Below are 15032 nucleotides of genomic sequence, written 5' to 3' on the forward strand. Positions count from 1 at the left end.
CAATAAAAAAATCTTAAGTTTAAAAGAAGTTGAAGAGATGAGAAACATAAAAAAGAAATTGATTAGCCTGGAGCACCCAAACCGAACTCATATCATTTTCATATTATACTCGTTATCTTAACAAATCGTGTTGTATCAAATTTGTTATCTTAACTAGTTCTTAATAAGTGACCTGATAACCACCCGATTTGTTAACGGTTGTGTCCTTTTGTGTTAGGTTAATGAGTTATTTAAGAAGTTGTCATGCCTAATGTCTAGGTCTGACAAATAATATTTTATTGAGTTCTTAAAGGGTGACCCAATCACGACCTGATTCGTTAACGAGTTGACTCAAAGTCTGTTATTTTCGTGTTATGCTATGTCGAGTGTTAATGGGTCGTGCAATGTTATGTCGTGTGTTAATGGGTTGTGCAAAAAATTGCTAAGTCTAAAATTTAGGCTTTATGGTTATTGAAGAAAGTTGGGGTTTGGGGTTCCATCATAAAATTAAAGGAAAACTAATGAAAAGTCCAAAAAAACTTCTATTTTAATGAAAAGCTCTTTTTAAAGGTATAGTGAATAGTGACAGTTAAAGGTAAAAATGTGGTTTTTCATTAAAAGTGAATAGTATTGGGAGTATTTTGTTAAAACTCCCTAAAATTAATTGGCAATATAGGAATGAGCCCAACTTACTTATAAGCCCTAACAAGGTCTCTCTTCTCATCAATGTGTGATTCATTTTTAACAGTTAGGATCAGTTACAGTCCACAAAAGAAAGTAATATGTTGGTCAAAGGTTGATTTTTTTTAGGGTAATGAAATTATTCGTGAGGCTAGTAAATGGAGTTCGAAAGCTGCTGCTTGTGAAGTATGGAAGGAGATCAAATTCGAATTCGAAGCAATGGATACTCTGTAATCCAGTTATTACTTAACTGTTAGTTCTCTTAATTGAATTGAAATTAAATTCGGCCCAATCTTTTTTTTGGTCTTGAGTGTATTAAAACTATATAAAAACAGGCTAGCTACCCTTATAGATCGGGTGATTAAATTGTACATAATCACACCAAACACCAAATTTGCCAAACAACGCGTAGTTGAATATTTCAACCAAGTGTGAAAGTCTAGCGAAGACCAAGTATTGGGTGAGTTGCTTGTAATAACAAGGGCTAAGTCGAGGTTGAAGTGGCAAGTTGTGGGAAACTTCACTGAGAGAGAAATGAAACCATTTCCTTTTCTTCTAAAAAGACTGCGGTGGGTGGCTACGATGCGCATATATATATGTTAACTTGAGTGAGGGGATCTTCAATTTAACAGAAGATAATTGGACTGCTGAATGCTAGCCTAGAGAGAGAGAGAGAGAGAGAGAGATGAGTCTATTGTCAAACAGGATTTCCAGGGAGGAGCTCCAGCCGGGAGATCACATATATGCTTATAGAAAAGCGCATGCATACTCCCACCATGGTGATTATTTAATTACAAAAAAAATAAAAATTTTGCGTTCTTTTTCTCGTTTTACACGCTCTCGTTAATTTATGTGCCTTGAATTTGCTTAATTTATTCAATCCAAATAACAAAAATTTACAGATATATGCATAAATCCCACTTTAAGCATATATGTGTGTATATATTTATGGCATGGTTGCACGGATGCAGGTATATACGTGGGGGAAGGTAGGGTTATTCATTTTGTTGCAACAAAGGAAAAAACAAGAAGTACGAGAGAGCCTCGATGCAGCGACTGCAAGAACGACCCAAACACGGCACGCGGCGTGCTGAAAACCTGCGTCGATTGCTTCCTGAAAGGTCACGGCCTTCTTCGATTCGAATACAACGTGTCTCACGATCGCTTCAAATTCAAACACAAGGGGACTTGCAGCACTGAGAGTTGTGATCCGAGAGACGAAACGGTTCGTCGTGCCTCAGAGATTTTCGACAAGGATCGGACTCATGGGACGGGTTTCGGTGAATACGATTTGCTTAAAAACAACTGCGAGGACTTTGCCAGCTATTGCAAAAGAGGCACGAGCGTGAGCGAGCAGGTTGTGAGGGCTATGTCTGTGGGGAACAGTTTTGCAGATTCATCAAGTAGTAGTAGTACTAGTAGTGCTGCTTCACCATCCGGAATTGATGATGCTGATAATAATTCCAAGACTGCTTTTCTTATTTCCAAGGCTACTTCTTTCTTTTCTTCTGTGTCATAATTCTGTTAGACCGTGTCATGTTTCCTCTTTAGATACAAACTCTTCAGTTTGTATACTCAATCAACAACTCTTATCCAATAGGAATTATTAGAAATTGAGCCCGCGCGATGCCGCAGGTTTTAAAATTGTGTTAAATGCGTGAAATATATAAAAATATATTCTCATCCATATCACTATATATTTACATGCTAATGTTCAATAAAGAAAAAACCAGTCTACAAAACTACGCATAACAACCTTAGTTGATCTGTCTTCCCAAGATATCAACAACCAATTACGAAATAAAGCATATATCTCGTTATTTAAACAAAACTAAATTATTGGTCTTACCCTCACAGCTAGAACCCTAATCTCATAAGTGTGACATATAATGCAGGCAAAGCCCATGCCATGTCCCAGTTCTGAAACTCCTCAATAAAAGCACTGCATGGTTCACCATTAGATATTAGTCAAAAACCAAGGTTAAATCTAGTGCAACAACAGAGATATATAGTATAGGATCATACAAAAGGAAGTTATATAGTAAGACACTTTAACCAATTCATTCAACTGGAAATGGAGAAGGCAAATAGAGCATAAAAATTAACAGGCTTAGCAACTAAGCAGAAGAATGTTCAAGTTGATGCAATGAGAGTTCTACTTATACATCAGCACTAAGCAAAATAAACTAGGTTAGTTTGTGGATATGCAACCCGAAATTAACACTAATAAAAATAGCACTTGAATCAAATGCTTAAACAAAAGCAGATGTTAAACATGAGAAAAATTACATGGAAAAGAAATCAATGTTAAATATCCTAGGTGCTCCATTTATAATTATTCTCTATTTCTATATATTTAAACTACCAATTATCTACACAAATATTTCATTTCCTTGCAACTACCACTACTATAAACAAAACATACTTGATAGAGCACCTAATTGCGTTTTAACTACATCATTATTAAAAAAACCATTGGGTGGGACATGCAGAGTGTTGCAATGGAAGCAAGAAGACAGAATATAGGAGTGTGGATTAAGTGTGCCATATGCTATATCAATGCCAACATTTCATTTTTACTTAAAATAGCCCCTAAGATTAAATAATAAATACAGAACTCACCAAACCACTTAGCCCAACAAAAAAATGCTGAGAATAAACATGTGTCAATATGTAGCCAAAGGAGACATAAACTATAAATCAACAATGGCTAAAAACAAAATCTCAGAGACCAAACATGCACGAACAGAATGTTGGAAGACATAAAAACACGGCTAATTTCAAGCATAAACTATCTCTGAAAAATTAATACCTCAAGTTTATTTTCCAAATCTACACCATAAATATTACTTAAAATTGAACCAGCCTTGACAACAAACTAAGGAAGCTCCTTGAAGTGCTGTAAAACACCCCAATAAGAAGAAGAAAATAAGATGCCAAGAATTCATGAGGAAAGACGGTCTAGTGCCTAAGAACCAACGAAGTGAAACTTTGCTTGCTATATATGGATATGCATGCTATAAGAAAGATTTATTCCCCATGTAGTTGGCTGTTCTCTGTACTCTTAAGATAACCCAAGTAGACTAATTATAATGATGCAAAATATATATAAATCTGACTGTTTTTTAAAACTGGGATTGGAAAGAATCAATACCTTGGCATATAACTGTCTTCAACAATTCTTGCAAGATCATCTTTCTAGCCATGCAACAAATCCAAATTGAGCACCATTGCATAATCTTGGGCTTACATTGTGGAAAGCAGAAGCACCGCCAGCGTTTAGAACAATCAACGTTACTTGCCAACATCATTAGAGAGTGAACAATTAGGACCATTTTTTCTGTCCAGCCATTTTAGTTGGCCTAACTCTATGTAATTGCTTCTAATAACAGAATATTCCCATTTATTTCTGTGTAACCTTCAAAAGTCTCACTCATCTACCTCCCAATCCCCTCCAATCTTCCAACAGATGTATAAATGAAACAATGAAAATATATGGGAACTCAAAACTCAAGTGACCTTTCTTCTTGCATGAGAACTCAAATTCAAAACTCAAAATTAAGTCTCATAAAAAAGTATAAAGCCATCTTATTTTTTTACCACATAAACAACAAATCACAAATGTAACTATACACGTAGATAAAAGATTATTCAAATTTAGATAAAATTCGCAAATGAGTCATACAGAATTAGAATTATATTAACATTTTTCATCCCTGGTTTACATTCATGTTTACAACTATATTACACTTCTAAACTTTCTTGGTCGTCACTTCAGAACTTCCGTCTTTTATTTTTCATGATATACATGCTTCTCTGTTACAATTTGGAAAAATAAAAGTTGTTAATGTAAATGAATAACAGTTTTAGTGAAGAGAGTGATTTTCCTAATTGCTAAAATAATTGATTAAATTTATGTGGTACTCAAATGCATTTAATAAGATTCATTAAAATAAAAATTGCAAGCTACCTTTTATCGTCAGTCAGCAACCTTCTACAAATTTTATTTTGGTGCCAGCACGAACAGTCACAACCTTCGTAATTAACAATTGACAAAAACCTGTCCAGATTCAAGATAAATCTTCAATGACTGTCATACGATAAAATATGCCATTCTTATAGTAGCATTCTTGCAATAAATAAAAAAGAAAAAGACAACCATTGAGTTGGTTTCCTTCCAAATTCAATTCATCCACCATACATAAAACAACTTGTTGACCCTAGAAACTACAGAGCCTACGTGGCGTGCAGGCCGAGTATTTTCTAAGCTAACTACGTCCTTCGGTGATTGTGGGGCGTGCCAACTCGTCGGCCGAGCTCGGCCGAGGAGTAAATTTGTTGATGTTGCGTTGAGCGCGCTGCTGACTTCTGTGTCTTGCGATTGCGGCCGAGGAAGGAACAATTCTCGGCCTCTTGGGTTCTAGAGCCTGAAGACAAGGCTGCTAATTTGCGAAGTTCAATCTCAAATTTGGTTGTCAACGTGCCGAATACAGTAACCTGGTAACACCTCACTTCGCCGAGAAGGCTGATGAGATGACCTCGACCAATAAGGATTCGGAAATCCTTCTCGACCGAGACTTGGATAGGTAACCAGTCGTCCTCGCCGTAGTGCTGTTGATGCCAACGGAGGATGCTGCGAGATCGGCTGATTCTACGGTGACAGAGCTATCTATGCCGACTTAAGATATCACCGGTTGCCTTCACAGTGCTGTTGATGCCAACGGAAGATGTGTCAGCGAAAAAAGAAAAAGAAAAATCACAAGTTGTGAGAGTTTGCGCAGGGCAATTTTGTATTGATTTTGTAGGGCTTTGAATGGTGTGCAACCCTCCCTACTTATAGTGAAAGTTACACCCGTCCGCTTGATACTCTTGGAGAGTCCTAATTGGACTCTGTCTTGTGGAGTTGCATCTGGTTGTACATTTGTCTTATATCCTTTGGCCAAGGATCATATCCCTTTATGCCAATAAGCTTCCCGCCTTGAAATATGCCAATAATATGCATGTATGGCTGACCAACGCCAATCATGCGGCTGATTAAATCCAAATTGGCATCCTTATCTTTATGCATGCGCAAAAATCCATACCAATCCATAACCATTCGCCAATAATCAGTAATGCATTAGGATTCTAATGCCCCACCATCCTACGAATAAATTGGGGTTTTAGATAAAAACTAGGTTTAATAAATTATGATTAAAATCCCAACATTATCTCAATCATAATTTATTTCAACCACTTTGTCGTTCAACGGCCTAAAACCCTGCTCATCCGACGACCTTGATTGCTCGGGCCGATATTGTAAAAATAGGTCCAAACATTGCCTCCCAGTTTCCTTGAGCTTCGGCCCGTAGGCCGAATGGTTAAGGAAATTAGCTCAGTCGAAGAAATGTACGGTCGAGGAGTCCACTCCATAGCATGACACGTCTTGAATATGATCAAATAAGTAATAATCTTGGTAGCCTTATGGTCCCCTCAGTCAACACAATGCCAAATGACCTACCATCCCCATTTGTTTTCAGCCACCATCTGTGAGATAGCAACAAAACTGGGGTCGAGGGTAAAGTGGGCCGAGGCCGAGAAGAATTGAGGTCGAGGTCGATAAGAAATGGTCCCTATGAATTCGGCCTGCCTATATATATGTGTATATATATATATATATATATATATATATAATTCGACCCAGCCGTATATCATCGAATGATGAATCCTCTCTATTCATAAACTCCTCTCGGCCAAATCAATACCTGCCGAGTCATCACCGAGAGCCACCGTCTAGCACCCACCATCGAATAAAGATTGGTCGCTGAATTCCAGGGAAAACAAATAAAACCACTTTACTTCGTTCGGTCGAAAAAAAAAAAAAACCTTTGGACACAACCGAACTCGTCGTACTGAAGCCAAGCTCAACAACATATACTGGGTAGCTCAGCCCATGCGTCGGTAATACGAAACCAACTCATTTACCAGCGGAGATCATCGTCGAACAGCAAAACCTTTTCAATACATGACTCGGCAAAAATTTGATGGACCTGCCGAGCTTGGTGAGAACCATAACAAATTGGGCCGAGGTTAATGATTTGGCCGAGACTCCAATTTGTATCTATGCCGAGATTGTTATGTGAGTGAATGCATAAGGCTGCCATGCACTCACTTTGAGCCGGCCGAATGATTTTTTTTTTTTTTTTTTTCGGCCAAAAGCTAATATATATATAAACACCCATATATATATATAAACACCCATACACACACACGGCATCAGGCCTATATAGACACATTCGGCCAAAAGCTAATATATATATATAAACACCCATACACACACGGCATCAGGCCACAATGATGTTGGCTTGAAATAATATATAAATATATATATATTTGTTGCCCCCCCTTATTTTCTTACGCATCGGCTTGCATAGCCGTATGTTTAAGAAAATAATATATATATTTAACAAACGAAAAGAAAAGTGGCTGAACCATAGTCAGGAGGAGGCCAACGATGCTTTATTCCAAGTCGAGATCTTGTAATAACAAAATCTTCAAATTGATTTCGCTCTAGGCCGAATAAAGAATTTCCTCCAAATATTTTTGACTTGGAGAAATATTTTTCATTCTCGGCCGCCGAATGTATTGAACAATTATTATGCCCCCCAGGCATAATTTCGGCTTTTAATTCAAACAACTTAGCCGAACAGGATTTCTCCATATCGGCTTTATTACCAATAATCATATCAATTGGCGTAGTTTCTTGGGCTAGGCCAATATCTTGGCCTCGTTCGTCATTGGAGCATTCCTCTAACGAATCATTTTCCAAGTCAATTTTTGTATCTAGCTCAAGAACTTGAATTTTTTTCTTCTAGGCCTACCACACTTTCGGTCTCGACCGAAAAAATAGGTGGCTTTTGTTCTTCGGCCAAATTAACAATTTTCTTAGGCCGATGTCTGATTACGGCCGAAGCGAAAAATTGCCCCCCGGCCTTTGGGCCTAACCATTTTTCAAATGGAATTGATCTGTAGTCGGAAACGTAAGGAAAATTTTCTTCATCTAGCCAGACATTAAATCGAGCCCTGTCTTCATTTACCCATTGCCTTTGTAGGATAACAGGAGCTTTTATTTTCAACATGCAAGCGAATGACTTTTGCATCTCTCTATGGCCACGAAGAACTTTTTCTGCTTCCAAAGATTTTTTACATTCCTCATTATGTTTTTTCAATTCCTCCAGGAGCTCGTACAATCGGCTACGTTGAGCCAGATTGGAATCTTGATATATCATATGAACTTCGTAGTATTAGCACTGGGTCCCACAGGGCGTGCCAAAATGTTGACCCTAGAAACTACAGAGCCTACGTGGCGCGCAGGCCGAGTATTTTCTAAGCTAACTACGTCCTTCGGTGATTGCGGGGCGTGCCAACTCGTCGGCCGAGCTCGGCCGATGAGTAAATTTGTTGATGTTGCGTTGAGCGCGCTGCTGACTTCTGTGTCTTGCGATTGCGGCCGAGGAATAAACAATTCTCGACCTCTTGGGTTCTAGAGCCTGAAGACAAGGCTGCTAATTTGCGAAGTTCAATCTCAAATTCGGTTGTCAACGTGCCGAATACAGTAACCTGGTAACACCTCACTTCGCCGAGAAGGCTGATGAGATGACCTCGACCAATAAGGATTCGGAAATCCTTCTCGACCGAGACTTGGATAGGTAACCAGTCGTCCTCGCCGTAGTGCTGTTGATGCCAACGGAAGATGCTGCGAGATCGGCTGATTCTACGGTGATAGAGCTATCTATGCCGACTTAAGATATCACCGGTTGCCTTCACAGTGCTGTTGATGCCAACGGAAGATGTGTCAGCGAAAAAAGAAAAAGAAAAATCACAAGTTGTGAGAGTTTGCGTAGGGCAATTTTGTATTGATTTTGTAGGGCTTTGAATGGTGTGCAACCCTCCCTACTTATAGTGAAAGTTACACCCGTCCGCTTGATACTCTTGGAGAGTCCTAATTGGACTCTGTCTTGTGGAGTTGCATCTGGTTGTACATTTGTCTTATATCCTTTGGCCAAGGATCATATCCCTTTATGCCAATAAGCTTCCCGCCTTGAAATATGCCAATAATATGCATGTATGGCTGACCAACGCCAATCATGCGGCTGATTAAATCCAAATTGGCATCCTTATCTTTATGCATGCGCAAAAATCCATACCAATCCATAACCATTCGCCAATAATCAGTAATGCATTAGGATTCTAATGCCCCACCATCCTACGAATAAATTGGGGTTTTAGATAAAAACTAGGTTTAATAAATTATGATTAAAATCCCAACATTATCTCAATCATAATTTATTTCAACCACTTTGTCGTTCAACGGCCTAAAACCCTGCTCAGCCGACGGCCTTGATTGCTCGAGCCGATATTGTAAAAATGGGTCCAAACACAACTACAGGGAGGAAATCGAAAAATCCTAAATCAAAAATTTTCCAGTGCATGCACCACGAAGCTCCATACACGGTTATATAACACTCCCAAAATAAACTTATGCAGAAACTATACACCATAAACTTTCTCAAAGATACAATGTCCGGCTTGTATACTACTCAGAAGACATAATCCATCGAAAATTAATCTGCAAGAAGGATAACGAAAATTTACCTTAACAACGCCATTAAAAAAATGGGAATCCTGGAGATATTTTTGTTCACCCTGAATGGAAAATCAACAGAATTTCAAATTTCAAACAGTGAGCATTTTTTCAAACCCAAAATTGAATCATCACAAAATGAATTCAGTGCAACCATTATGCTCAAGGGAAATTATTGTAACAAAATTCAAACAGATAGCAATCATGTCTGTGGATACCAATGACTTTTCTTATAACAACTTGACAGGTTCAATCCCAAATTCTGTCACTTTCCTAAAGATGTTCCAATTTCTCAAAATCTTAAATCCAACTACATTTCTCAATGACCAAATGGCCACATATGAGAACCAAAACAAAGCCTTGAAGGGGGAGTAGAAGAAAGAAAAAACAAACAAAGGAAAGGTACTGTTCGGCTCTTGCAGTAACGATTTACCTTTTGTTTTGGCAAAAGTTTCCATTTTGTTGGAGGTTTAGGCACTAGCAGCTGTAGAAAGCAATATAATATGTCATTGGCAGTCAGACGTTATGCTTAAGAATACAATAGCAACTCCTAAATCGATTACAGAAAAAAACCGGCAGCATCAACAGCCTTTTTGCATACACTAACATTTTAATCAACCAATTTACATGATAAGAACCGTAAATTAGCATCAAGACAAAAGGGGATCAACAAAAATCTCGACAATTACCTGAAAATACCATTCTACTCCGTTTCAATTGTGAAGCACTCTGCATGTATGTACTATCAAATGCTTGTATACCTGATCAAACCTGTCAAAACAACATCGTTTGACAACCATCGTAAAAAATACACCCAAAATTAAAATCAGTAATAAGAAGCTAAAATAAAAGCAAGAAAAATAAAAATTGAAAATTGATAGGACTTACAAATGCCCATCTTTTCTTACTTCCAGAAAACCACTCAAGAAACAATGAGATAAAGAGTTCCAAAAATAAGAAATATAAGCATTTTTCCAACTCACTGTGTCTCCTACCGAAAAAAATGAAATATTAATGTTGCATAATAGAAGAGAAAACAAAAGTAAAGGAGTTGACTAAGTCTCACATGTCCAAAATAAATCTTTTTTATTCCAAATCACAATAGATGTCTTTTATTTTGGGTGCATTTTTGCTCACTCACACTAACTATAGGGTATGCTTACCACATCTTTCAATGCTTGCCATATATAATCCACACTAAATCTAGTTAAGCCTTATTTTTTTTATTTTTTTTATTTTTGCTTTAATTAATAGGTGAGAGAATCCTACTTTTACTTATTTACTTCCATATATATCATTTCTTTTTAAATATTTTATTAAAACTTTAAACTCCCCTTTTTTAATACAAACAGACTCAACTAATTCCAATTTAAAAAGCATAAACATAAACTTAAAACCCCAATGTCGATTACGCCTTCATAGGTTAATAGTAAGCTTCCATGACCTAGATCTTTACTGTTGTATGATCATGTAAGGAGTTTTTATCATAAATAGATCTGTAACTAGCTGGAGATTATGGTAATCAAAATATGTGTAATCAAACTTTTTTGGTAATTAAACTATGCGAGCTTGATCTTTCATCAGCATATGATTCTAACTTTATATGGATATACGAATCATATCAAATCATTTCGTCAATATCCAACAAAAACTAATTTTAATGACAAAACTAATAGGACAAATGATGTCATTCAAAATACAATTGTTTTAGATGAAACTCGTCAAAATAAAATTGTACAAAAAGCTAGTCCAAATAATACAATTGTTTGAGATGAAACTCATCAAAATAAAATTGTACAAAGCTAGTAGGATGAATATTCTCCACTTCAAGGGATGTCGTTCCATTTCGTTTTCTTCTGAAAAAGACTTCAGTGGACTGGGTGGATACGATGCGCATATATATAAGTTAACTTGAGTGAGGGGATCTTCGATTTAGCAGAAGATAATTGGAGTGCTGAATGCTAACCGAGAGAGAGAGAGAGAGAGAGAGAGAGAGAGAGAGAGAGAGAGAGAGAGAGAGAGAGAGAGAGAGAGAGAGAGAGAGAGAGAGATGAGAGTTTAAAAATAAAAAAATACAACCATGAGTGGCCATCATCACCACCACCACATGTCATCGCCATACAATCGTCATAATCGATGCCGTCTTCTCTGCCACAACACAACATGATCACCGCCACATACCCATGTCACTACTATCATCACCATCGCCGCCGCCACTACTACTAACGCATTTCCTAATTACAATGCCTCATTTATATATTAATGACAATATACACATAAAATTTCATAGTTAAATGTCATTGTTCTTTTCATCACAAGAAAATTTACAAATTTTTGGAAAAAAATTCCGTCATTTAAAATTCCCTAGCAACCTTAAATTTTCTCATCTAAACGTTAATATTTTTTTAAACCCACATTAAAGGAGTAGAGGAGTTAGCTAAGTCTCACATGTCCAAAATAAATCTTTTTTATTCCAAATCACAATAGATGTTTTTTATTTTTGGACAAACAAAAGTAGATGTTGTTGGAACAGGTCCTTTAACAAGAGGGATCCCCATTTTTTTTTTAAATGGGGACACCCGACCGTTGGATTGGTTTTAATGAAATTGTGTGGTTACGATTAAATCTCAGACCACACAATTTCATTAAAATCAAATCCAATGATTAAGAAAGTGTCTCTATTTTTTTAGAAAAATAGGGATCCCTCCTATTAAAAAGATTCCGTTGTTGGAATATGTTTAGGACTCGATCCAAGACACCAGGTTGGGTCAGCCTCCTATATAACCGCGGTCCTATAAAAGCAAACAAAAACACTGAAATCTTTGGCGCCTATGAGAGCATGGCAATGCTGGTGCAGTCCATTTGGTGTCGTAACTCACCTTCACTTTCATCCGCAGGCAGCTTCGCAATCACTCCACTCTCTCTCTTCTGTCCGAGATGCCTCAAACACTCCGAGACGTACAATTTCCACGCTTCTTTCACTCACTCGAATCGTACCAAGAACGCGAAAGATTTCAAATTTACAGCACCCAGTGACGAAAACACTTCAATTCCGAACTACCTAATTGCTCAAACCACCGGAGAGGAACTTTCCGGCGAATCATACAACAATTTGATAAGTGGGTTCTGCAGAGCAGGGCATATCGACCAGGCAATGGCTGTTCTTGCAGAAATGGAAGCTCTCGGCGTCCGACCCAATTCGATGTCTTACGCTCATTTGATTGAGGGCCTCGGGAGCAATGGCAGGACTTTGGAGGCCGATGTGTTGCTTCAGGAAATGATATGTTCTGGGTTGAGGCCAAGAATCAGGGTTTACAATGTTATGCTCAGAGGGTGTTTGAAGAAAGGCCTCTTAGAACTTGCAACTAGAGTTTTGGCAGTAATGGGCGATTTGGTTGCGGAGAAAAATGAAGAGACGTATGAGATTCTTCTTGATTACTATGTCAGTGCCGGGAGGTTGGAAGATACTTGGTCAACGATTAATGAGATGAAGCGGAAGCGGTTTCGGTTGAGCTCGTTTGTGTATAGCAAGGTTATAGGACTTTACAGGGACAATGGGATGTGGAAGAAGGCAATGGACATTGTGGGAGAGATAAGGGAGATGGGGATGGCATTGGATAAACAGATTTTCAACAGCATTATTGATACGTTTGGGAAATATGGTGAATTGGACGAAGCTTTGGAAGTATTTGATAAGATGAAACAAGAAGGTGTGAAGCCTGATATAACGACATTTAATTCATTGATAAGGTGGCATTGTAAGGCAGGGAATATAAGCAAGGCACTTGAGTTGTTTACAGAGATGCAGGAACAGGGGTTGTATCCTGATCCAAAGATCTTTGTCACCGTTATCAGCCGATTGGGGGAGCAGGGGAAGTGGGATGTGATCCAGAAGACTTTTGAGAATATGAAACGCCGAGGGCATAAGAAAAGTGGGATAATTTATGCTGTTTTGGTTGATATTTATGGGCAGTATGGAAAATTTCAGGATGCTGAAGAGTGTATATCTGCCCTAAAAGCTGAAGGTCTTATTCCTTCAGCTAGCATGTTTTGTGTCTTAGCAAATGCCTACGCTCAGCAGGTTTTCCGATTCTCTTACATTGTTTTCATTGAATTTCATTATATCTCGAAACATATCCATATCTTGTGCATATCACAATGTCTTTATTCTTTTTAATGCAGGGATTATGTCATCAGACAGTTAAGGTACTCCAGCTTATGGAAGCTGAGGGAATCGAACCAAACGTCATAATGCTGAATGTGCTGATCAATGCATTCGGTGTTGCTGGTAGATATTTAGAGGCGTTATCCATTTATCACTATATAAAAGAAAGTGTAAGTCTTGTTTTTGCCTAAATTTTCTCTAGTTGCGATGTCAAATATCTTGAATTTTTTCAACCAATTCAGTTTTCGTGATACTTTTCAGCTAAGTTTCTAATGGTGCTGCTTTTGTTTTCTTTGAAGGGTTTTAGCCCTGATGTGGTTACTTATACTACACTTATGAAGGCGTTTAGTCGGGCAAGGAAGTTTGATAAGGTGCTATATATTGAACTTTTAAATTCTCTAGTCTCCACTCCAACTCTCATCTCAAGAGAGAGTAGGAAGCTTGTTTTCTTTTCTAAATCTCTCAAATTGCAAGCGGTTTCTTGATCAGGTCCTGGAGATATACAAGGAAATGGAACGCGCCGGATGCACTCCGGATAGAAAGGCTAGACAGGTGTTACAAGTTGCTTTAATGGTCCTTCAACAGAGGTATTGTGAGTAATAGTGAATGGATTGGTTTGTGATGCAATGTGATAGGGCAGTCCGGTATGGACACGGCCTATGATCCTTTCAGCAGTCCAACTAGGGTGAGCCTTTTTATCTTCTCTTTCGTTTCTTTTCTTGTTCACTTTACGTTTCAGACTCCTAGACTCCTACTCGTATGGGTTTCTACCAGATTGACCTTGATTTTGGTTTATCAAATGCTTCCTCAGGCCATACGGGATGATGGTAGTGTAAACACTTGAAGCCAGATGGGGTGTTGATTTTGCCACATTATACCACACAACTGATAATCGCAACGGGCTGCGAGAGCACATATGTTGTACAGATGATGAAACATGCTTCAGGTTTAGCCGTTGGAAACGTGGACAACACCGGGTACGTGCAACACGAAAGCACTCGCTTCGGACTTGAGAGGACGAGTCGATTTGATGAGCTACCAACTTGGTTCCTGTGCAGCCATTGGTTTGGAAGAATTGGGCTTTCGAAGTGCTGCAACTCAAAACAGTATTCCGTTCCGTACATGGAATGAATTGGAAAAGTTGGCGTTTCGAAGTGCCAGTTTTCGGTCCTCCCGCGATTTCGGCAATGAGATATATAGCTTTACCGACATTATATTGTCACCCTGAGTCCTGACGATTATTATCTCCACCACACCCATGTAATCATTGTTTGTTTCAAGTTTTGAATACCTCTTGGCACGCACTTACAGCTCTTGTATATAATTTTAATATTTATTAAAGTATTTATTATCTGTGAGCAATATGGAAAGTTGCTTTGGAGATTGGAGATACATTGAAATGAACATTTTGCGTTTCTTGTTTATTTGTTTTTTTAGGGACAATGAGTGGTAAGTCACGGTTATCCACTCATTCTGAGGATTGAGTAGACCCCAGAGCCTAAAATTATTTTTTTAGAAATTAGTATGAAATAGGACACTAATCATATATAAACGTGTTCTTACATATAAGAAAGAACACGTTCA

At 38.0% G+C, this 15032-nt stretch overlaps 2 protein-coding genes across 2 annotated transcripts; both read left to right on the forward strand.

The window, feature by feature from the left end:
* Window positions 1–1278: 1278 nt before the first annotated feature.
* LOC103444591 (protein LEAD-SENSITIVE 1-like) lies at window positions 1279–2314 on the forward strand. The gene is made up of 2 exons (XM_008383549.4): window positions 1279–1439; window positions 1632–2314. Exons 1-2 carry the CDS (start codon window positions 1346–1348, stop codon window positions 2177–2179), a joined length of 642 nt encoding a protein of 213 aa, XP_008381771.3. The 5' UTR covers window positions 1279–1345; the 3' UTR covers window positions 2180–2314.
* Window positions 2315–12046: 9732 nt separating this feature from the next.
* On the forward strand, window positions 12047–14810 carry LOC114825916 (putative pentatricopeptide repeat-containing protein At5g36300). The gene is made up of 5 exons (XM_029104968.2): window positions 12047–13364; window positions 13466–13618; window positions 13748–13819; window positions 13938–14133; window positions 14260–14810. Exons 1-4 carry the CDS (start codon window positions 12123–12125, stop codon window positions 14046–14048), a joined length of 1578 nt encoding a protein of 525 aa, XP_028960801.1. The 5' UTR covers window positions 12047–12122; the 3' UTR covers window positions 14049–14133; window positions 14260–14810.
* Window positions 14811–15032: the final 222 nt, after the last annotated feature.

Source organism: Malus domestica, chromosome 01 (assembly GCF_042453785.1).
Source record: "Malus domestica chromosome 01, GDT2T_hap1".
Lineage (NCBI taxonomy): Eukaryota > Viridiplantae > Streptophyta > Magnoliopsida > Rosales > Rosaceae > Malus > Malus domestica.